A 23,115-nucleotide genomic window follows, 5' to 3' on the forward strand; every position below is an offset into this window, starting at 1 on the left:
CATGGGTAGATGCCTGATTTTATACACCTCTGGCAACGGGTCTGATTGAAACACCTCAATTCAATAATTAACAGGTGTGGCCAAATACGTTTGTCCATATAGTGTATGTATCTATATACTAACAGTATAGATAACCCTAAATGCATATTATAATAATGATATCCCACCTGTTAGGAGCCAGCAATCTTGTACCAGTCAGTGAGAACATTTAGATGTGGTTACATTGCATTATATCATGCCAGCATATAATGACCCCAAGAATTATACATCACGCATTTCTCCGTTACACCACGCACCTCACCATCACATACTGCCCCGTCACCACCACGCATTGCAGGTATTAACAGCCTGCTACCATTTTATTTTTAGCATATGTACATAGACGAGTCGTAATAAACTTTAATTATCAAGAAACTCTTGGAATGTAACAAAGGCAATTGCTGCTGCCCAGTAATCAGATCATACACGCAGAGATCACAGAATGCCTCCTCTTATAGTCACTCCGCTATACCAGGTAATAAGGAGAACAGACATAATTGCTGAATGCTTCTTCCTATAACCGCTGTGCTCTGCTATGCAACATTAATGAGGAGAGCAAGGTCACATACACATATCAGATCGGACCTATTCATCCTACAGTCACTGTGAGGAGCACTGCTACATGAGGTCTATATAGAGGGTATATAACGGGTAGGTGGTATAGGGAGGGCATATAATGGGCACAGGGTGTAGAGAGGGTATATAATGTGCAGGGGGTATATAGAGTGTATACAGCAGGCAGCGGGTATATATACTGTGGGCATGGGGTATATAGAGGGTAAATAATGGGCATGGGGTATACAGAGAGTATATATACAGTGGGCAGGGAGATATAAAGGGTATATAATAGGCAGGGGGTATATAATGTACAGGGGGTATATAATATTGGCAGGGGGTATATAATGGGCAGGGGGTACATAATATAGGCAGGGGTATATAATATAGGCAGGGGGTATATAATGGGCAGGGGGTACAGGGGGTATATAATATAGGCAGGGGGTATATAATGGGCAGGGGGTACAGGGGGTATATAATATAGGCAGGGGGTATATAATGGGCAGGGGGTACAGGGGGTATATAATATAGGCAGGGGGTATATAATGGGCAGGGGGTACAGGGGGTATATAATATAGGCAGGGGGTATATAATGGGCAGGGGGTACAGGGGGTATATAATATAGGCAGGGGGTATATAATGGGCAGGGGGTACAGGGGGTATATAATATAGGCAGAGGGTATATAATGGGCAGGGGGTACAGGGGGTATATAATATAGGCAGGGGTATATAATGGGCAGGGGGTACAGGGGGTATATAATATAGGCAGGGGGTACAGGGGGTATATAATATAGGCAGGGGGTATATAATATAGGCAGGGGGTATATAATGGGCAGGGGTACAGGGGGTATATAATGGGCAGGGGGTATATAATGGGCAGGGGGTACAGGGGGTATATAATATAGGCAGGGGGTATATAATGAACAGGAAGTAACTGATAATCACAGACATGATGTCACTGGGGTGTAATGTCTGCACCACTCACCCTGCTTCTTCCGCGGCTTCATGTTCGGGTGTTGCGGGTGTCTGTGGGGTGTTCCGGGTGTACGGAGCCCACGTGTCAGGAGGTCCCCAGTGACGTCACATAAACAGCAGTACCACGTGTGCGGTGTACGGAGAGCGTGGCGGGTCAGCCCCGGCCGGGAGTGAAGCAGGAGACGACGGCGGCCGGTAAGGGACAAACCTCCCGGGATAGCGAAGCGGCTGTGAGGGGGGTGCTGGGAGATACAGGGGCCCAGCAGGGGCCCCACCATCTATATACACCGCACACAGCTTCCTATGTACTGTAACATCTCCCTGTCACAGTAACCAGATGATCAGTATATGGGGTCCCATCACCATTACCCCTCTCACCCCCTCAGTATAGGACATTATATATAGTACAGGTGGTGACTGTCTGTATGTGCTGGGTGACCTCCAATATTAATGGTAATCCTCCTAAAATAATGAAATAATTGAAAATCAATCTACACTGACCTTATTAATAACCCCCCCCCCCCCCAATACCCCCCACCTCCCAATATCACAGATAAAGTTCATCTGCCCACAGAGGACCATTAAAATGTTATTCAAAATCTATAACATTAATAATTTAGTTTTCTTTGGATTTTCATAAGTAAAATCTAATCCCAAAAGATTTCTTACCTGGCGTCAAATGTTGACATAATCATCATCATCATTTATTTATATATAGCGGCACTGATTCCGCGGCGCTGCACAGAGAACTCACATTAGTCCCTGCCCCATTGGAGCTATAACCCGCCGGGTCCTCCATCTTGGTGCCGCTCATCTTTCTAAAACCTGCTGAACTTTCCTTTAACGTTATTACCAGGTCAGTTCTCATTTTTAAAGAAAGGGATATATAATGTGACTTAACCTAAAAAATATGATAAACAAATAAATTCGGTAAGTTACCTGCAATCGCACTGCTTCCGCAGTGATTGGCCGCAGTCCGATTGTTATCAAAATCACCATAGTAACAGCGTAGCCGCGTTATGTGACTAATGGCATTTATACATACCTGCCAACTTTTCCTCAATGGCTTCAGGGAGATCCCGGTGTAGGCGGGGCTTGATAAATTGCATCCTTTTGGCCCCACCCCTAAATGATTGTTGCAATTTTGGGCAATTACAGCAGGGGCAGGAGTAATATGACACAATATTTGCTTCATTAAGCCCCGCCCCCATTTTATCTATTTCGGGGTCGAGAACTGGGAGGTTGCCCTGCTCTCCCGGGAGGTCTCCCAGAAATGCGGGAGTCTCCTGGACATTCCGGGAGAGTAGGCAGCTATGCATTAAAGAAAAACAGCTGATGAATCTCTAGAGACTGAAGTGTCTTTTACATTTCTGTCTCCATTACTGAAGTCATGTTGTCTTACCTGTCAGTCTTTGATTAAATCTTGGTCTCCATGAAAATGGCCACCTCCATAGGCATCAATACATGGACATAGGACACAATTTCTGAACTGTGTCATCATGCCACAGATGGCGAAACCAACCACGTCTTGTACTGGCTCAGCATCAGGGAGAATGCCAGACTCTTCAGGGAGTGAGGGAGATCACCCCTAGTTCAGGGAGTCTCCCTGACATTCAGGGAGAGTTGGTAAGTATGGATTTAGGTTATAGCTGTCCATCAACGCAGGAATATTTTATTAGTTCAATATTGTGGTATTGATGCTTTAATACACATAGATAACGGCAGCCAAGGAGAATTCAGATTCATTTACTCTTTATGTATTTATATTTGGAGAATTTTTTTTAGCTAACGTGACTATAAAATGGAGTCACAAATGACACACCTCATCCACCTTGACAAAGACCCACGGTCGAAACGCGTTGGTAACATTTTTGTGCTAATCACCCGCCAGGATCACAATCTTGATTCGAATAAGGGTCCAGTGTTTTGCAACCTGGGTACTTTCCAGATCTTATTAACGCTGACTGTTTATCCTGTCTCCTCCGGTAGGAGGTTTTGCACCTCTGTTTACATTTGAAGTTTGTGATATGTTTTTAATAATGTGAGTTTGTATTTGCATAATTCAAAGTTCACCGATTTTAGAGGATATTATGCCAGATTTGCTCCTTTATTTTATTTCACATATTTCTCAACCACAAGATGCGGAAATTGAATTGAGAGAGAAATAATCTTTCTGAGGAGACTACTGCATCTGTAAAAGTCCACATTACAAAGGCTGCATTGAAGTGTATTTCTGGTGATACCTTGAAATCACAGCACGAAACTCTTACAAGCTTGGACACTATTCACTATACTACTTGTCATACTCTGTGGTGTATTTACCGTATTTATTTGTGTTATTGTATTACACTATTTGGATTTTTTTCATTCCTATGGTACTATCGGATTGAATGATTTAAGAAGAAAAGAAGTCACAGACACATCAAGACTACACAATAGTAATTATATTTTATATTTATCATATTTTTGAGGTTAAGTCACTTTTTCTTTTGGATATTAGAGAACCCATAAACCAGTGGTTCCCAAACTCTTGCAGTTCGCGGCACCCTTAGAGTCTCCATAATTTTTTCAAGGCACCCCTCCAAAATAATTACTGAGCAGTCCCGTTTTATAAGTAGTTGGGTCAAAATAACGTAATAAGTATTTAGGTCAGGACAGAAATACTTAAGTTGTTTGCAAAAATAATAATACACATAAATCCAAGGGTAAAGAATGTTTTTATATATTTTTTTCAATGATATTTCTGTCAAAGAATAATTTACAGCTAATACTAAGAGGAATAAGATCAAAATAAAACAACACACTGTGCCCCTTCACAATCACAGTGTGCCCCTTCATCCACACACACTCTGTGCCCGCCTTCATTCACACACTCTGTGCCCCCTTTATACACACACTCTGTGCCCTCCTTCATTCACTCTCTGTGCCCCCTTCATCTATACACTCTGTGCCCATTCATCCACACACTCTGTGCCCTCCTTCATCCACACACTCTGTGCCCTCCTTCATCCACACACTCTGTGCCCTCCTTCATCCACACTCTGTGCCCTCCTTCATCCACACACTCTGTGCCCTCCTTCATCCACACACTCTGTGCCCCCTTCATCCACACACTCTGTGCCCCCTTCATCCACACACTCTGTGCCCTCCTTCATCCACACACTCTGTGCCCCCTTCATCCACACACTCTGTGCCCTCCTTCATCCACACACTCTGTGCCCTCCTTCATCCACACACTCTGTGCCCTCCTTCATCCACACACTCTGTGCCCCCTTCATCCACACACTCTGTGCCCTCCTTCATCCACACACTCTGTGCCCTCCTTCATCCACACACTCTGTGCCCTCCTTCATCCACACACTCTGTGCCCTCCTTCATCCACACACTCTGTGCCCTCCTTCATCCACACACTCTGTGCCCCCTTCATCCACACACTCTGTGCCCTCCTTCATCCACACACTCTGTGCCCTCCTTCATCCACACACTCTGTGCCCTCCTTCATCCACACACTCTGTGCCCTCCTTCATCCACACTCTGTGCCCTCCTTCATCCACACTCTGTGCCCTCCTTCATCCACACACTCTGTGCCCTCCTTCATTCACACACTCTGTGCCCCCTTCATCCACACACTCTGTGCCCTCCTTCATCCACACACTCTGTGCCCTCCTTCATCCACACACTCTGTGCCCCTCCTTCATCCACACACTCTGTGCCCCCTTTATACACACACTCTGTGCCCTCCTTCATCCACACACTCTGTGCACTCCTTCATCCACACACTCTGTGCACTCCTTCATCTCCACACACTCTGTGCCCTCCTTCATCTCCACACACTCTGTGCCCTCCTTCATCTCCACACACTCTGTGCCCTCCTTCATCCACACACACTGTGCCCTCCTTCATCCACACACTCTGTGCCCTCCTTCATCCACACACTCTGTGCCCTCCTTAATCCACACACTCTGTGCCCTCCCTCATCTACACACACTCTGTGCCCTCCTTCATCTCCACACACTCTGTGCCCTCCTTCATCCACACTCTGTGCCCTCCTTCATCCACACACTCTGTGCCCTCCTTCATCTCCACACACTCTGTGCCCTCCTTCATCTCCACACACTCTGTGCCCTCCTTCATCCACACACTCTGTGCCCTCCTTCATCTCCACACACTCTGTGCCCTCCTTCATCCACACACTCTGTGCCCTCCTTCATCCACACACTCTGTGCCCTCCTTCATCTCCACACACTCTGTGCCCTCCTTCATCTCCACACACTCTGTGCCCTCCTTCATCCACACACTCTGTGCCCTCCTTCATCCACACACTCTGTGCCCTCCTTCATCTCCACACACTCTGTGCCCTCCTTCATCCACACACTCTGTGCCCTCCTTCATCCACACACTCTGTGCACTCCTTCATCTCCACACACTCTGTGCCCTCCTTCATCCACACACTCTGTGCCCTCCTTCATCCACACACACTCTGTGCCCTCCTTCATCTCCACACACTCTGTGCCCTCCTTCATCCACACACTCTGTGCCCTCCTTCATCCACACACACTCTGTGCCCTCCTTCATCTCCACACACTCTGTGCCCTCCTTCATCCACACACTCTGTGCCCTCCTTCATCCACACACTCTGTGCCCTCCTTCATCCACACACTCTGTGCCCTCCTTCATCCACACACTCTGTGCCCTCCTTCATCCACACACTCTGTGCCCTCCTTCATCCACACACTCTGTGCCCTCCTTCATCCACACACTCTGCGCCCTCCTTCATCCACACACACTCTGTGCCCTCCTTCATCTCCACACACTCTGTGCCCTCCTTCATCCACACACTCTGTGCCCTCCTTCATCTCCACACACTCTGTGCCCTCCTTCATCCACACACTCTGTGCCCTCCTTCATCCACACACTCTGTGCCCTCCTTCATCCACACACTCTGTGCCCTCCTTCATCCACACACTCTGTGCGCTCCTTCATCCACACACTCTGCGCCCTCCTTCATCCACACACTCTGTGCCCTCCTTCATCCACACACTCTGTGCCCCCTTTATCCTCACACTCTGTGCCCTCCTTCATCCACACACTCTGCGCCCTCCTTCATCCACACACACTCTGTGCCCTCCTTCATCTCCACACACTCTGTGCCCTCCTTCATCCACACACTCTGTGCCCTCCTTCATCCACACACTCTGTGCGCTCCTTCATCCACACACTCTGTGCCCTCCTTCATCCACACACTCTGTGCGCTCCTTCATCCACACACTCTGCGCCCTCCTTCATCCACACACTCTGTGCCCTCTTCATCCACACACTCTGTGCCCTCCTTCATCCACACACTCTGTGCCCTCCTTCATCCACACACTCTGTGCCCTCCTTCATCTACACACTCTGTACCCTCCTTCATCCACACACTCTGTGCCCCCTTCATCCACACACTGTGCCCCTTCATCCACACACTCTGTGCCCTCCTTCATTCACTCTCTGTGCCCCTTCATCCACACACTCTGTGCCCGCCTTCATTCACTCTCTGTGCCCCCTTTATACACACACTCTGTGCCCTCCTTCATCCACACACTCTGTGCACTCCTTCATCTCCACACACTCTGTGCCCTCCTTCATCTCCACACACTCTGTGCCCTCCTTCATCCACACACTCTGTGCCCTCCTTCATCCACACACTCTGTGCCCTCCTTCATCCACACACTCTGTGCCCTCTTCATCCACACACTCTGTGCCCTCCTTCATCCACACACTCTGTGCCCTCCTTCATCCACACACTCTGTGCCCTCCCTCATCCACACACTCTGTGCCCCCTTCATCCACACACTCTGTGCCCCCTTCATCCACACACTCTGTGCCCTCCTTCATCCACACACTCTGTGCCCCCTTCATCCACACACTCTGTGCCCTCCTTCATCCACACACTCTGTGCCCTCCTTCATCTACACACTCTGTACCCTCCTTCATCCACACACTCTGTGCCCCCTTCATCCACACACTCTGTGCCCTCCTTCATCCACACACTCTGTGCCCGCCTTCATTCACTCTCTGTGCCCCCTTTATACACACACTCTGTGCCCTCCTTCATCCACACACTCTGTGCACTCCTTCATCTCCACACACTCTGTGCCCTCCTTCATCTCCACACACTCTGTGCCCTCCTTCATCCACACACTCTGTGCCCTCCTTCATCCACACACTCTGTGCCCTCCTTCATCCACACACTCTGTGCCCTCTTCATCCACACACTCTGTGCCCTCCTTCATCCACACACTCTGTGCCCTCCTTCATCCACACACTCTGTGCCCTCCCTCATCCACACACTCTGTGCCCCCTTCATCCACACACTCTGTGCCCCCTTCATCCACACACTCTGTGCCCTCCTTCATCCACACACTCTGTGCCCCCTTCATCCACACACTCTGTGCCCTCCTTCATCCACACACTCTGTGCCCTCCTTCATCTACACACTCTGTACCCTCCTTCATCCACACACTCTGTGCCCCCTTCATCCACACACTGTGCCCCTTCATCCACACACTCTGTGCCCTCCTTCATTCACTCTCTGTGCCCCTTCATCCACACACTCTGTGCCCGCCTTCATTCACTCTCTGTGCCCCTTCATCCACACACTCTGTGCCCTCCTTCATTCACTCTCTGTGCCCCCTTTATACACACACTCTGTGCCCTCCTTCATCCACACACTCTGTGCACTCCTTCATCTCCACACACTCTGCGCCCTCCTTCATCTCCACACACTCTGTGCCCTCCTTCATCTACACACTCTGTACCCTCCTTCATCCACACACTCTGTGCCCCCTTCATCCACACACTGTGCCCCTTCATCCACACACTCTGTGCCCTCCTTCATTCACTCTCTGTGCCCCTTCATCCACACACTCTGTGCCCGCCTTCATTCACTCTCTGTGCCCCCTTTATACACACACTCTGTGCCCTCCTTCATTCACACTCTGTGCACTCCTTCATCCACACACTCTGTGCCCTCCTTCATCCACACACTCTGTGCCCTCCTTCATCCACACACTCTGTGCCCTCCTTCATCCACACACTCTGTGCCCTCCTTCATCCACACACTCTGTGCCCTCCTTCATCCACACACTCTGTGCCCTCCTTCATCCACACACTCTGTGCCCTCCTTCATTCACACACTCTGTGCCCTCCTTCATCCACACACTCTGTGCCCTCCTTCATCTACACACTCTGTGCCCCCCTTCATTCACAATCTGTGCCCCATTCATCCACACACTGTGTGACCTCTGTGCATTCCTTCATCCACACACTCTGTGCCCTCCTTCATCCACACACTCTGTGCCCTCCTTCATTCACAATCTGTGCCCCATTCATCCACACACTGTGTGCCCTCTGTGCATTCCTTCATCCACACACTCTGTGCCCTCCTTCATCCACACACTCTGTGCCCTCCTTCATCCACACACTCTGTGCCCTCCTTCATCCACACACTCTGTGCCCCCTTCATCCACACACTCTGTGCCCTCCTTCATCCACACACTCTGTGCCCTCCTTCATCCACACACTCTGTGCCCATTCATCCACACACTCTGTGCCCTCCTTCATCCACACACTCTGTGCCCTCCTTCATCTATACTCTGCCCCTCTTCATCCTCACTCTGCCCCCTCCTTCATTCTTTTACCCCTCCATTGTTGTTTCCTATCACCACTTCCCCTCCCCTTTCTTTACTTACCATACTTGGCCTTTTTTTCTTCTATATCTTCTGTCTTCTCACTGAATATGTCAGACGTGATGACGTCACACCCGACATGAAGCGAGGAGGGAGGAGAATGCTGGGTCCCAGGTGCCGCCGGATTGGTAAGTTGTTTTTTTTTCTTTTCTTCCTGGCCATGGCACCCCTGTGACAGCGCTGCGGCACCTCTGGGAGCCGCGGCGCAGTCTTTGGGAACCGCTGCCATAGGCACTTAGATATCATTTTCTTATTATTTCATGTTGTAATATCTAGTTACTACCACTAGGTGTCATACAATTACTACAACACAGGTAGAGCTGGATTGTCCAGAGGTTTAATATATATTTACAAATAAAATATGACATCTGTGGAGGAAAGCAATTTAATACAAAGTGTTAATTGCTAAGTGACAGCAGTAATTATGATTATACTACATCATTTTTTCAGCATTACTAACTAACATTCCTTTTTATCATGTCCCGGCTGGGCGTGTTTTGCTAAAAACTAGAGAAGCATTTTCTGTGCCGTTGCATATGACTATTATTATACAGGGGCTATAAAAAGTATTCACCTCCTTTGGCATTTTTCACATTTTATTTTCTTATATCATGGAATGAAAATGGATTTATTAAACAGATTCTTATCACGGGTTCAAAATCAAATACCCTTTAACGTCAAAGAAAACAATTCTAAAGCGAAAATAAGAAATGATTCACCAATTTTGTAAAATACATTTAAATAAGCCCTAGTGCAATGAGTTGTCTCTAGAGGTCCCATAAGTCACACAGTTGGTTAGTGCATTTCCAAACAAGAGCTTCATCATGAAGATCAAAGGACATGTATAGAAAATAAAAAGGCTATTGGTAAAGGAAACACATGAAATCTTGCCTGCAGCTTGTAATAAAACACGTGGGAGACCCCAGGCTAAGTGGAGTAGAATCACATCTTCTAGTTTCAACTATGCAGACCTTCCCACAATGTAAAATTGTTGTTCACAAACTGGGTTTGCCAAGGAATTGCGGTTTGTGTGAGATTTGTATATTTTTCCATCTTGTTTTTAGCTTGCTGACAATTTCTATTTTATTGAAGTGGATTCAGTCCTGTAACAGAGCTCATTGTATAACAGTACTGGGTATCCTATGCTGTGTCCCGTTTTATAGCAATATAGACATTTTTATGTTCCTGTCCACAGAGTCAATTTACATTAAATTTTGGATTAACAGAGTCAAAGCTCGTTTAATAGGTTTTAAGAGAGTGAACGTTGTTGCGTACGAATTCTTACAGCGATGAATCTTGTGTTCTGCATATACCTAAACATACAAAATGACAAATTGGGACTAGATACCTTATACCCAGAGCTGCCCAGACAATGACCACAATCAGACCAGCTAGGCTATGCCTCTTTTGCCAGAGTAAGTCAACAACCATACCACACACTTGCCAACCTTTGCATAGTTAATTCCGGGAGATCCCGGGCAGGAGGCGTGGTTGGAGGGAAGGAGGGGGCGGAACGTGGTCAATCGTGTCATTTTGGCCCTGCCCCCGCGACAAAACCGCCATTTGTCGCGGGGGCTGGGCCAAAGTGGCGAGATTCAGCGCGAATCGCGTCATTATGGCAAATAAATTCCAGTATGCGGGATACTTGCCTGCTCTCCCGGGAGTTCGGGAGACCTACCCGGATTTCAGGAGTCTCCCGGATATTCCGGGAGAGTTGGCAAGTATTCCATACCATAAGGCCAGGAATGTGCTGTTGAAATACTGTAGGCTTCGCGATCAGTAGTCTTGGGGGTAAATTTATCAAGGTGGGGTTTTGAAAAAGTGGAGATGTTGCCTATAGCAACCAATCAGATTCCAGTTATCATTTTGTACAATGTATTAAATAAATGACAACTAGAATCTGATTGGTTGCTATCGGCAACATTTCCGCGTTTTCAAACCTGCAGTTTAGTAAATATACCCCTTGATGCCTAAATAAATGTGTTTTTCACACAGTAACAAAAATGCGCTACTGACAAAAAATTGACAATATCGGTTTTCGAGCTGGAAAATGCTGACACCCCATTATCTGAACGAGCCTTTAATGTGCATTATGGCCTGGCAGGACATGTGGCAATGTATTGGCCTGTATATGTTTCACTAAATCCAATGAGAATATTTGAAACTGGTGCCAAAGCAAAAATATGGTAGTGTGCCCACAGCAACAGCTTCTAATTCTCATTGTTCTAGTGCTTTGTAGACAATAAGAGAGAATATCTGATTGGTTGCTACAGACAACATCACCTGTATGCAATGTATTTTCTCTCTATTTTCATTATCGGCAGGAACCTTTATTGAGATGTTGGACACTTTTGGTGATATGTAAATAGGAGAGAGGGAGATTACTGTGGTGGGGATATTACCATGTTTCCTGCAAGTGTATTTGATGCCTAAGGCCACTGTTTTCCTATGTATGGCCTCGTAGTCCTGCTGCGGCCTCCAAATCTTTTCTTTTTTTTTTTTCAGCCTCTCCTCTCCCCAAAATCTCCCCAGCCTCTGCTTATTGAGAACCGTAATTAACTCCCAAAAGCATAGTTATAATCAAATCGTAGATCTCATATAAATACTTGTTAGCTGGCGGGTTGTTAACCTGTAATACTGAATAACGCACCAGGGTGACCAGTCCTTATCTCATACTTGCCAACTCTCCCGGAATGTCCGGGAGACTCCCGAAATCCGAGTAGGTCTCCCGGACTTCCAGGAAGGCAGGCAAGTATCCTGCATACCGCAATTTAGTCGCCAAAATGACGCGATTTGGGGTGAATCGCGTCATTTTGGCAAATTACGTTTTTATCGCGGGGGTGGGGCCAAAATGACGCGATTCACCATGCCCCACGCCCTCCAACCACGCCCCCTGCCCGGGATCTCCCGGAATTCACTATTCAAAGTTTGGCAGGTATGCCTTATCTTTGAAGGGCGAATAAGCCACTGGGCGTAAATGGAAGTAACTGGAGATTTCCTAAAATTAGAGGAACGTGAAAACGTTCTTAGACATGTCTTTGGCTTTACAGTTCTACACAATATTCTAGTGAAGAGTATTTAGGGTTGTATATAGATCTGGGTTTGGTTTGTGCCTTAGATAGATGTTTCATAGTCATTCTCTATTCGATTCTCTCCATTCAGGATCATTTCCCACCTGTGGAGCGCTGATGTAAAGTACTACAAAATGACCACGTAAAACAATGGTCATATAACAAATAAATGACTCCTACAGACAAGTTAAGGCAGAATTATCATCGCTCCTTTTATATAGAATATAAGCAACACTCTAATACCTTAGTAGCGTTTTGAAGAATATTCCCACGACAGAACATTTCTTATATACATCATAAGTAGCATAGGAACCAATATTTAAAAATATAATTGTAACACATGAATGTATAAATAATAAACGGATTTTATTAACTTTACAAGATGCAGCCTGTAATGTCACTATGATTAACGTAGAACTTATTTCCAGTCCCATTTAAGTCTGCTTTTCTCTGACATGTAATAAGAGGGTGTAATAAGTTTATGGGGCGGGGCTTTGACAACCCTGAACACGAACAACCCAATCAGATGAGACAAGTTTAGGATTCTATTTTTATACGCTGAATTCAACTCACGGCCGTTTTTTTAAAGTCCTGGGTGGAGTTAACCTTTAACCTTCATGTCATCTGGAATTCTCTATTTGTAGGGATTATAACAGTACACATCACTGTGTACGATGTGATATTTATTCTGTACATGACACGGTTTTCAAGCAACAATGCTCAGTAAACATAGCTCACATTCACCATGCAGGATATGATTAATATGCTGTGTACGGACATTTATTACAGTGTCAAAATAGCTGGAGACCGTAACACGCAGGAAGGGATAACACACATATACGGACTGTCCTGTAACCACGTGGGTGGCTGCTTCATATTTCCAGCATCAAAACTGCGCAATGTTTTACCATCACATGTACAGTCAATCATGTGGCGGTATGATCAGACTGAGTGCAAAATGTAAAATATGTGTGATTATAGCGTTCTGCAACTTCTGGGAATATCACCCGCTGTCCTTTCCATCAATGCTTCATATATTTTGAATCAAAGGAGTAATTAATTATTATTATTAATAATAATAATCTTTATTTATAGGGCACCACTTGAGGTCCGCAGCGCCGTACAGAGTGCAAACAACAGGACAGTACAGGGTATAACAGTACAGTACAGTAAACAAATAACACTACAACTCTCAGCACAGCTACTGGGGTACAAGGGGTATATTAAGCGCAGACTGAAACCTGTGCCCATTAGTGTGGGCACAACTAACAGGTTTAGAGCCACTGATAGAAGTGCGAAGACAATGGAGGAGAGGAGGCAATGGACAGAGAGCCCAAGGAGGAGGTGCTCAGTGTAGCTGGTGAGCAAACAGGTAATGAGAACAGGAGTGAAGAGAGCCCTGATCCCTAGAGCTTACAATCTAAAGGGGCAGACAAACGGTGACACATGGGGGTGATGTACCACGTTGATGTTTATGGTCTAATGAGGAGGAGAAACAGCTGGACGTTTTGTGCTGAAAGTTCAGCTCATCCATCCAGCGTAATCCTACAAGACAATGACTGAGGGAGACCTGGCCCAGGACAGGTCACTGGGACGTGTAAGTGGAGATTAAGTTACATTATTAGTGTGTGAGGGCTGTTACGTGACCCGTGGTCACCCCGTATCCATCACTTATCACCCTTGGAAGTGGACGTTTAAACTGCAGTGCAAACACATTGGGTGCGGACTCCAAAACTGTTCATTATTTCATGAGCTGGGAACGGCCAACACCCGTCGCAGTCATTAATTACTAGTGAGATATAACAAATGGCTCCCAGGGATATCCCTGTGCTCCAGGTGCAGGTTAGACTACAACTCCCAATATCCACTCCTGTTATCTGTAGTCTGCAGAACCTACCAACTCGTCAACACCAAACTAAGCGTCAGTCAGTTTACCCCGGATGTGGAATCAGCTTAATCTGTGCATCCTCCTGTGTTTTCCAGTGCTACTTATTAAAGACCACTCGTTACTGACTGACAGGAGGGAAGCCATTTTGTAAATGCAGCCATTTAATTCACCAGGAATCGGGTACGTTACTGAGGTACAACGTGCCTGATTATTACCACCGGATCCCATTGTACTGTGGTCGCAGAGTTCTCTCCACTGCGTACCTCACAAAGTAACTCAGAGATGTTGCCGGATATTAGCGAATCGATTGGCTGCTTTCTCATGAATATTGGTCCAGCCCTTAAAATGGCCGCCTCCACTGTGTGCAAGATAACCTGCGATCACTTCACACTACTTCCACATGGAATGTATTACAAATGCAGGGTTTTAAAAACATGTTTACATGTTTATAACAAAATACCCCGTCCAGGGAAGATAGATGGATCGAATATCCTAAAGGCACGCAATCTAACGGGACCCGGCTGTCAGGAACCCCGGACCCCGCGATGTCTAATCCACTTTGTGGATTCTTGTGGAGTACAAATTTTAACTCTCCCCGTCTCAAGGATGGGTGAGATCCTAGGTTATGAATCATGATTGCCAACTATCAGTAAATTTACTGACAGAAAACTAATATATAAAAATTAACATTCACCAATGGGCCTGAATAGGACATTAAACCCATTTATTTACAATCCCTGAGCTCCATTATCTTCTATAATCTATTACTTTACATTTATGATACATCTCAGAGCAGTATATATAACATGTCAGTGTTGTTCATCAGTAAATGTTAACAAAGGTGGTTCGGAACTGTCCAAGTAACCCTAAATTCTCCTGATATATAAATTGTTATATTTCCATAACTCAAAGTAATTGTCTCAATCTCAAACCAAAATACTCTCGCTCCCACCCTCTTAGATCTACCTCTGACCTGCACATTGTCTCGTCTCTGGTAACCACCTCTCACTGCCGCCTACAAGACTTCTCCTGTGCTGCTCCCCACTTATAGAATTCCCGACCTCGCTCAATCAGACTTTCCCACAGATTCAAATCTTTAGATGCTCTTTGAAAAACCCATCTCTTTATTAGAGGTGACCTTATCCTCGATAACACTACTCACACTAATGCACCCTCACAACTATCTCAATTTCCACTCTGAGCCACACTCGCTCCTCTTGTTCCAGCTGTGCCCTCTCCCACTTAGAATGTAAGCTCTGTAATGAGCAGGGTCCTCCATACCCTTTGTTTTCATGTCTGCGTTTATTTTGTCTACCTTGTACGCCCTGTTTTATGTATGTACTGTTTTCCCTACTGTACGGAGCTGCGAAGTTTTGTGGCACTTTACAAATCTACGATAAAAATAATAGGAAAGACTACAAATATATTTTTGCAAATCCAATAATAACTACAAAAATAGAAAATAAATACAGAGAAAACACAAAACAATCCACAAATAATAAAAGTAAGGTAGAAATCCTCCTATAAAGTATAAAACAAGACAATAAGATGAACCTAACACATGGAGTAGAAAGGGAGACTCCTTGTTCCTAAAAAACTGGTCACAACATATTTGTTATACATTGAAAACATCACAGGACTCAGGTGTTGGACCTTTCCCCGGGCACTGTGATGTCACCAGGAGAGGCGCGGAGAGACGATACCTGGGGCAGAGAGAGATATAGATTGGATCTAAGGCCTTGTGAATGACAAAGAAGCCGGATGAGGTCATGTTTTGTGGACAGAGGCAGAAACCAGATCTCAGGGGTGATAAACAGGGCTGGCACCTCGGTCTATCTGCAAACAGGTGCCGTGACTGGTCATCGGGCGCTGGGGGTGATGCTGATGGCTTCCATCCTTCCTACTCCTCGTCTGATCCATGGTCTGATGGGGGGACTCGCCAAGGCTGACTCTCAAACAGAGCGATAGCTAAAGGGACGGGAACAGAAGGGGTTACGTCATTAGCAATCTGTTTATAAACTCACATTCTAAACCACTTAAATCAAGGCCAAGCTTAACTAATAGTATATACTATATTTTGTACATCATTTTAGCAAATATATTAGGTGTAGCTATGCAATTGTAGTCTTTGAATATATTTTCAGCACAGCATAACTTCACGGTATAAAAACATCCAAATTATTGGTTCAGCCGCTGACTTAATAAAGTCTCATAGCGCCAATGATCACCCGCTGGGACTTTCGCGTCTGTGACTCGGCCCATATCATGCCCCTGATACGGATGGGTCTGCACACTCAGTCCTGGTATATAGAGGCCGGCAGAGGGTCTATCCATCAAAGAGGAAGGGTCACCAGGCTACGACATTCATCATTATTCATGTACTGGCTGCGTAATTCAAATTTAGTGGACTTTTTATATAATTGCATTGTTCTTTAAATGCCCGTTATTACACAGGACCGAGCACCATAGTGTACCGCACAATCTTTATTTGACTAAAATGGAATAAAATATCATTAAACTCTGATAGTTATTTGTTCCTTTGAAATATTATTCGAAAGCACAAAATGCAAAACCCAACGCTGACCCCAATATGAAGCAACATTCGGATGTCTAGATCGGTCCCAAACATCCGCAAGAATGTAGTTTGGTGATAAGTTATGTCAAACAACAAAAACAGAAAACTGAGTTGCTTTAATATATTCCTTCAAGAAAAAGAAATAAAACTTATATTAATATGTTAATGTTACTTCCATATTCTCTTTAAAAAAAAAAGTAAAGTCAAGATGAATGTCAGAGGTTTAGGGGAGAGCTTGTGATTTCTGGTTATTATATTGTATAATTGTATAGTGAACCATAGTTGGGCACAGGGGTCTAATTTGTTAGGACTTCGGCAGACAATTTAGGGTTCAAAGAGGAGATGGATTTGTAAATGTGTAATTGGACCGAATAGGTTTTTACTAGATTTCTGGAATAAATATTATTTTGGCTTTGGTAGGTTCTGCACAATATAGAGATTGTTTACTAAGGCTCTTACAGTATCCAGCGGGAACATCCATCAGGCCCTAGAGCTGTAGATGGCTGAGATCCAGGTTAGCTGTTCCCAAATCTATCTTGGTGAGATAACAGCTGTGGACATAAGCCTGTGTTTGTTGGGACCAATTAGGTTGTTTGGGGGTGGGAGAGATTAGATTGTAAAGTGGAAGCTGATGGGTCCCAGATCATGATGCTCGTTACATTGTTTAAGTGTTGATTGCAAAGCCCTAAGACCTTTCAGCTTATTAGCTGAGTGTCCGACTTATTGGATTTATCATAAAACGTTTAAGACAACGCAAGATATTCTTTTGTTTTTTCCTATAATGAGACTCTCATTTTTCTGCTACCTCTAATATGATGTTTATAAGTTTCCTGTGAAAATGTTGCATTATGCTCCTTTATGACAAATAAAGAGCACAGATCTGAAGGTAAATCGTGTAAAACGTGTATATTGTGTACACAGGAATCGGCTGCTGATCGGGACTTTTTTCTTTTCCTGACGTTGGTAAAATCGTTAACGATATCGCATCAGGAGAGATTTTCTGCAGTGTGCACCCAGCCTAGCTAATGACCTTGTCTCATACTGTGGTCTTCTGATCTTCCTATATTGTGACCGTGGATAAATCCGTTTTTGATACCAGCACGGAGGGCCAGGCGTTAATGGTGACCAGCTCTGATTTAGGCACTTTCTACAGTCAGTTAAAGTATCTGATACAAGTGTAATGAATTAGGGTAAGGGCTTTGTTTAGTATCCTGGAGGGTTGACCTCTCTGGACAGTTAGGAAGTTGACGGAGGATATAACTGCTGAGTGATCTGATTAGATCTACATTCCCGTCCGTGATGAATTGAGATGTCCGGCAGTCTGTTAAAATCATCTCACTAAACGATGAGCGTTGGAATAAAATGTCTTTTGTTGTTAACAATAAAATACGCCCGATTCTTTCACGCTTTTGTAGCGGGCTATGAAGCCTGGACAAGAAGGTGCTGGTGGCTTTCACGTAGCAATAGTGTAGAAGATCCCACTTAGAATAACATAACATTGTCTACGATTTTTAAGCTCTCTAAGCCGGTAAGAGGAAAAATGACGGATGATCTCCATTGGGTCTATAAATGTTTACTAAGGTTTCTTCAAGTGGTCCGAGTTTACTGATAAGAGCGATGCCCCTGTCTTCAGTGGTCAATGTCTGGTCAACACGTCCTACGTCTACAGGACACGTCGCTATGCTGTCATTATGTGAATAATATAGAGCAGTGTGAGGGAGAACAGAAATGGGTTTTCTGGAGAAAAATCAATGTTTAGTTTCTGAAATGTACTAAAAGAAAAAGGGGGGTGGGAGAGGGTGGAGACCATTAACATGGAGCAAAATAAGTTTCATTGACATGTCGGTCTTAGACCTCAAGAAAATATGTAACGTAACATGTAATATGTAAGTTGATCCTGATGAATGAGTGTAATAAGCGTGTTAGGATAGAGGGGGAGATACAATTTCATTCTCTCAGTTATGAGAAGAGTGTGTAGCCCTCGGGGGGTTATAATGACACATGGATGGGAAGGGGTGTGAGGGAGAGGGCGAGGTGGTACAGGGTCACCGATAGACCCTCAGATGTCATCACTGCAGAAGAAATGACTTATTACATCCGTTGTGCTCCAGGCTGTCACGGCTGTACTGGTGTTACATACTCTACACCGGCTATTAGGAGTATTTCATGTAGATTAGTTCCAGTTCTCTATGCAAATCCTCTAATCGTGACCCATAACAGTTCAGGGTCTGGATAGATTCATTTTTGTATCCAACACGGAGGTGCAGACATTTAGGGGCATATTCAATTAGCTTTTGGATTCGCGGTAACGCGCCGGAACAGCCGCGAAACGTAATACACGGTACCGCAATAACGTGGATTTTCATTCGCAGCCCATAGGGTTGCGAACGAAAATCCGCGTTAATACGGTACCGTAATACCCACAAGAACGCGCACTTTTCGCGGTAACGCGCGTTACCGCGAATCCAAAAGCTAATTGAATATGCCCCAATGAGTGCAGAATATCATTTTTCGGATCAGTGCTGATGCCAAACTCCGATTCGTTGCACCCCAGCGAGGGGGTCTCTGTTGGTGCCGCTGGGTGGTCTCGAGGAGGACGGATGTAAGGTCTCGGGGCCTTATGTGAAGTATTGTCTCCGTAAGTCCCTTATTCCTGCTTCCCCGTTGTTTTGTGCATCTTGTTAATAAAGTTGCACAGTTTTTATAACGCTTTATCCTGCATTATTATATCCCTGTGTAGAACAACGGATCCCGATACACCGGAGCGCAGGCTGCACACGTCAGACTACATCAGGCGGAGCCTTGTCTTGTCTTTATTTTAACTTTGTTTGGTCATGTTAATAAAGGGACAAAATATATTCAAACCAGGGTAGAATATTATGTTAAATACCTATTTATGAAGCCCTAAAGCATGCAGAAATGACTTTTTTGGCATGGTTTACGCATTCTCAAGTAAAATTGTAATTTAAGAAAAGCCTATCGGAGATATCTCCTGCATTAGGCAGAGTACCGCATTAAACCGTAAATACCATAATACTGGGGACTGCGGTAGCTTTTCGGAGCTTGACCCCGATGGCGAACGCCATCTGAAGAAGGCATTAGCCATTCAATCCTATGGGGAGAGCATTGCAGGAAAAGGGATCTTCGGATCCGCTTCCGGCAGCCTTCTTGCTCTCCCCTGCGCTGCTTTACGCAAATGGCATCCCTAGGTCGCGTCTGTCCAGTAGAGAGTTTGGGTAAGAACCCGGAGTCTTCATTAGAAAGAAGTCAACACTTGGACAGCCTCCTATCGGAAGCGCTCTCCTGAGATGACAGATGATACTTATCAGGGCAAAAAGCCGGTAATTCCTAAAAAAATATTTTGTTTTTAGCTAAGAAATACTGGAGTCTACACTCAAAATTGTCATTATTATTATATTTTATTTATATGGCGCCAAAAAGGGTCCGCAGCGCTGTATATTAAGGAACCGCTGTGTGTAATATATCGGTTGATCTATTTGGAAGAGGTGCTAGTAACACAAAGTTGTAGGGACTTGTGATAAGAAATATGAGATATAAGGCAGTATCTATAATAACATACAATATAGATATAATATAACGTCCTATCATCACATACTTGGAGAACTCCTCGATGTCCGGGTACAAGCTTTCCTCCCCTTCTCAGACAGTTTGGGAAGGCCCGCTCGAACGGGGGCGGGTCGTATCCCGGCGTTCCAGTCCGTGGTCTGCGCCAGGTTCTTCGCCGTCGTCTTATTCACCGGGTAATCTCCAGACTGCTGAGCGGCCCAGTCCGGCCTGGATTGTCTCTTTCCAAATTCAGCCGAAATAGACATCTACGGAAACAAGACACATTGGGTTGTACCTTCCAATCTGAGCCAAAGAGGCCCACCCAAAAAAAAGTATTTGGAAACTAGGGATCTATCCAACCATTGTATCATTCTCAGTTTTTTGGGTGGAGTTCTCCTTTAAACTATAAGCATATTTTAAAGTTTAAAGGCTAAAAAAAAAATGTGCGTTACTAGACATATCTTAGGTGCACATCCTGAGACAAGGAGACAACTACTGTTGAGCACAATGTAAAGAAAGTTTGAGAGCTCAGCGAGACAGAAACTGGACATGCATATGAAGGGGACAAAGGCTCGGCCCACTAACACGTCACCAACTGGGCTGACACCAGCATATTTTTCGCGTAAACACCGCTTGGAACACTGTGAAAACAGGTTTTGGCAGGGAATCTGTTAAAGTTACCTCATCTATTATGGAAATATTATTCCTAGGGTGGCCCCTTCCCCTATCCAGATTGCTGGGTGGACTGCTGGAGGCCGCCATTTTTCCTGGGTTCTGCTGGTTTTGCAAAACAATCTCTGGGGGCTTGTGATTGGTCCTAGTGCTGACACACCTCCCTCTCCCGGGTTCGCCCGATGCTATCGGAGAAACAGAGGAGCGTGGGAAAAATGTCTGCACGAGGCAGCCCCCGGAGCTACGGCTGAGGGGTAGAAAATATATTTTTAGGTGGTAATGCAGTTTTAATAATTGCTGCGATTTACCAACTGCGCGAAAATGAATGATGTATTGTATTTTCAGACATATTTAGCTACAAATCGCAGAGAGTGGTCTTAAAACGAAGGCCAAGCCCAAACAACACACCATTAAGTGTTGAATATTAAAATAACCCGTCTTCGTGTTAATACCGTGAGACGGAGATGCCAGAACTGACAGGTAAACCCGTGAAGTGTTCATACCTGTTGCATTTAGCTGGGAGCTGTGTTCCTGATTACAGAAAACACAGGATAAAACCACACACACATCTGCCTCCTGTGTAATATTTGTATGTAGTGGAAAATAAAAGCTTTGTTATTTTACAGGATCCTTTGATGTGAACGAACGCAGTGAATACAGGTAACAGAGGTGTTTAACCATGACGGGTTTAATCCCCTTCAGCGGTGACAGGCGATGAATGAAGAGGAACAGGTGTGTGATTTCGCCCACAATGACAATGATCCTGGGTGAGGAGAGGGGATTGTGCGGATGGGGATGAGGAATGTGAACCAGTGAAAATCTCGGTGTAATGTAAACACTGCCAATCACAGCATCTACCTGACACTGATTGTCCGTGGTTCCCAGGATAGACCTGCAGCGCTGGTGGAGAGGGGAAGGAACACAAGATAACTGTTGTTTTACAAAGATTCCTGCTGTCAGCGTGACGCAGCTGAAGGATAATCTCAAAACTGTCCTTAGTTCAAAACAAGGCTGGTAAAGAGTGATGGTGTCAAACACGAAATTCTCCATTCAAGCAGCAGAAATTGAGCTTTGGGAAAGTGACACGGTTCTCTCTATGGAAAGCCAAGGGGGTCAATCAGAAACATCATTAAACGTTCGTGAGAACCTTTGTACAACAACTTTATTAGACGTTATAAAAGGTGACGTATCCGCTTGTCACAAAAAAATATGTTATATTGTTAAAAAAAAAAACCACTATTTCACTAAACCTTAATTTCATCTTCCACTTTATGTTGTGGGCTAATAAAAAATATAATGTATTTTCTTTTTTAAAAAAGTGCTGTTTTTATATAACCACACCCATTTTTAAGTATAAATAACAGATTTTGATGGTGTTTTTGTTTTTTTTGGGTGTTTTTGTACATTTGCTAACTTACATTTTTGAAAATATCCTCCATTGACTGCAAAAATAAATCAAAATGGTATACTTTGTTTTTTTATGCATATACATTACAAATTGCACGCAGTAAAACACACACCTCTCCTCCTCTTATGCTAATGAGTAAAGAGTGGGCGTGGCTTGACTTAGCCCCATATTACAATATCACTTTTATAGACTATACTTAATGTTGTCGCTTTCATGTATTTCTACCAACTTTCCAGCGCTCCACATTAAAAATGTCCTGTCTGATAGGAAAAGAGTGAGGGACTATAAAAATGACGATTTTATTTACAAAGTATGTAATAAAAATGTTTTTTTTATTAACCAATAAAAAGGACACAAAATATGTTTTCTATATTTCTATATATCACACGGCCACTAATCTCCCGTGGGACATCTCTTTCATTGCATATATATCATCTATATCTCAAATAATGTGAATTTAGTTCTGATGCCTGCCTGACACCGTGATGTCATCAATAACCCACCAATCAGGAGCAGGATATACCGTGTAGCATGGAAAAAACAGTTGATTTATTAATAATAATAATAAAAAGTGTATATACTGATACACAATGTTACATGTGTCTAATTACGGTTGTAATTGCCGTTTCAGTCTTCAC

At 44.6% G+C, this 23,115-nt stretch overlaps 2 protein-coding genes and 1 long non-coding RNA gene across 9 annotated transcripts in view; 1 reads left to right on the forward strand and 2 right to left on the reverse strand.

Annotated features, from left to right (window-relative positions):
- Positions 1-2,617, reverse strand: part of ELP3 (elongator acetyltransferase complex subunit 3) — a 98,558-nt gene extending 95,941 nt beyond the window's left edge. Inside the window, exon 1 of one of the 2 annotated variants that reach the window (XM_075201181.1) lies at positions 2,509-2,617. Coding sequence is in view for 1 of the 2 variants with exons in the window: in XM_075201183.1 (XP_075057284.1) it covers positions 1,580-1,601 (22 nt within the window). In the remaining variant the exon portion in view is untranslated. Of the gene's footprint in view, positions 1-1,579; positions 1,706-2,508 lie in introns of those variants that run through there. The other variant, XM_075201183.1, reaches the window with a different exon arrangement.
- On the forward strand, positions 1,697-22,344 carry LOC142143377 (uncharacterized). Of its 2 annotated transcripts, none has more exons than XR_012689518.1 (3): positions 1,697-1,764; positions 9,354-9,424; positions 21,696-22,344. It is a non-coding gene; the product is annotated as an uncharacterized LOC142143377 (long non-coding RNA). The 2 variants fall into 2 exon arrangements; XR_012689519.1 differs by lacking the exon at positions 1,697-1,764 and adding an exon at positions 3,969-4,007.
- The window catches only part of FBXO16 (F-box protein 16), a 33,565-nt gene continuing 23,004 nt past the window's right edge, over positions 12,555-23,115 (reverse strand). For 3 of the 5 annotated variants that reach the window (XM_075201184.1, XM_075201186.1, XM_075201185.1), the window contains exons 8-10: positions 21,928-21,969; positions 20,447-20,663; positions 12,555-16,223 (exon numbers count right to left, since the gene is read on the reverse strand). In XM_075201184.1, the coding sequence (XP_075057285.1) occupies positions 16,156-16,223; positions 20,447-20,663; positions 21,928-21,969 (327 nt within the window). In that variant the 3' untranslated portion in view covers positions 12,555-16,155. The remainder of the gene's footprint in view (positions 16,224-20,446; positions 20,664-21,927; positions 21,970-23,115) is intronic. The other 2 variants (XM_075201187.1, XM_075201188.1) reach the window with 1 other exon arrangement.

This window comes from Mixophyes fleayi, chromosome 3 (genome assembly GCF_038048845.1).
Source record: "Mixophyes fleayi isolate aMixFle1 chromosome 3, aMixFle1.hap1, whole genome shotgun sequence".
In the NCBI taxonomy this organism is placed as follows: domain Eukaryota; kingdom Metazoa; phylum Chordata; class Amphibia; order Anura; family Limnodynastidae; genus Mixophyes; species Mixophyes fleayi.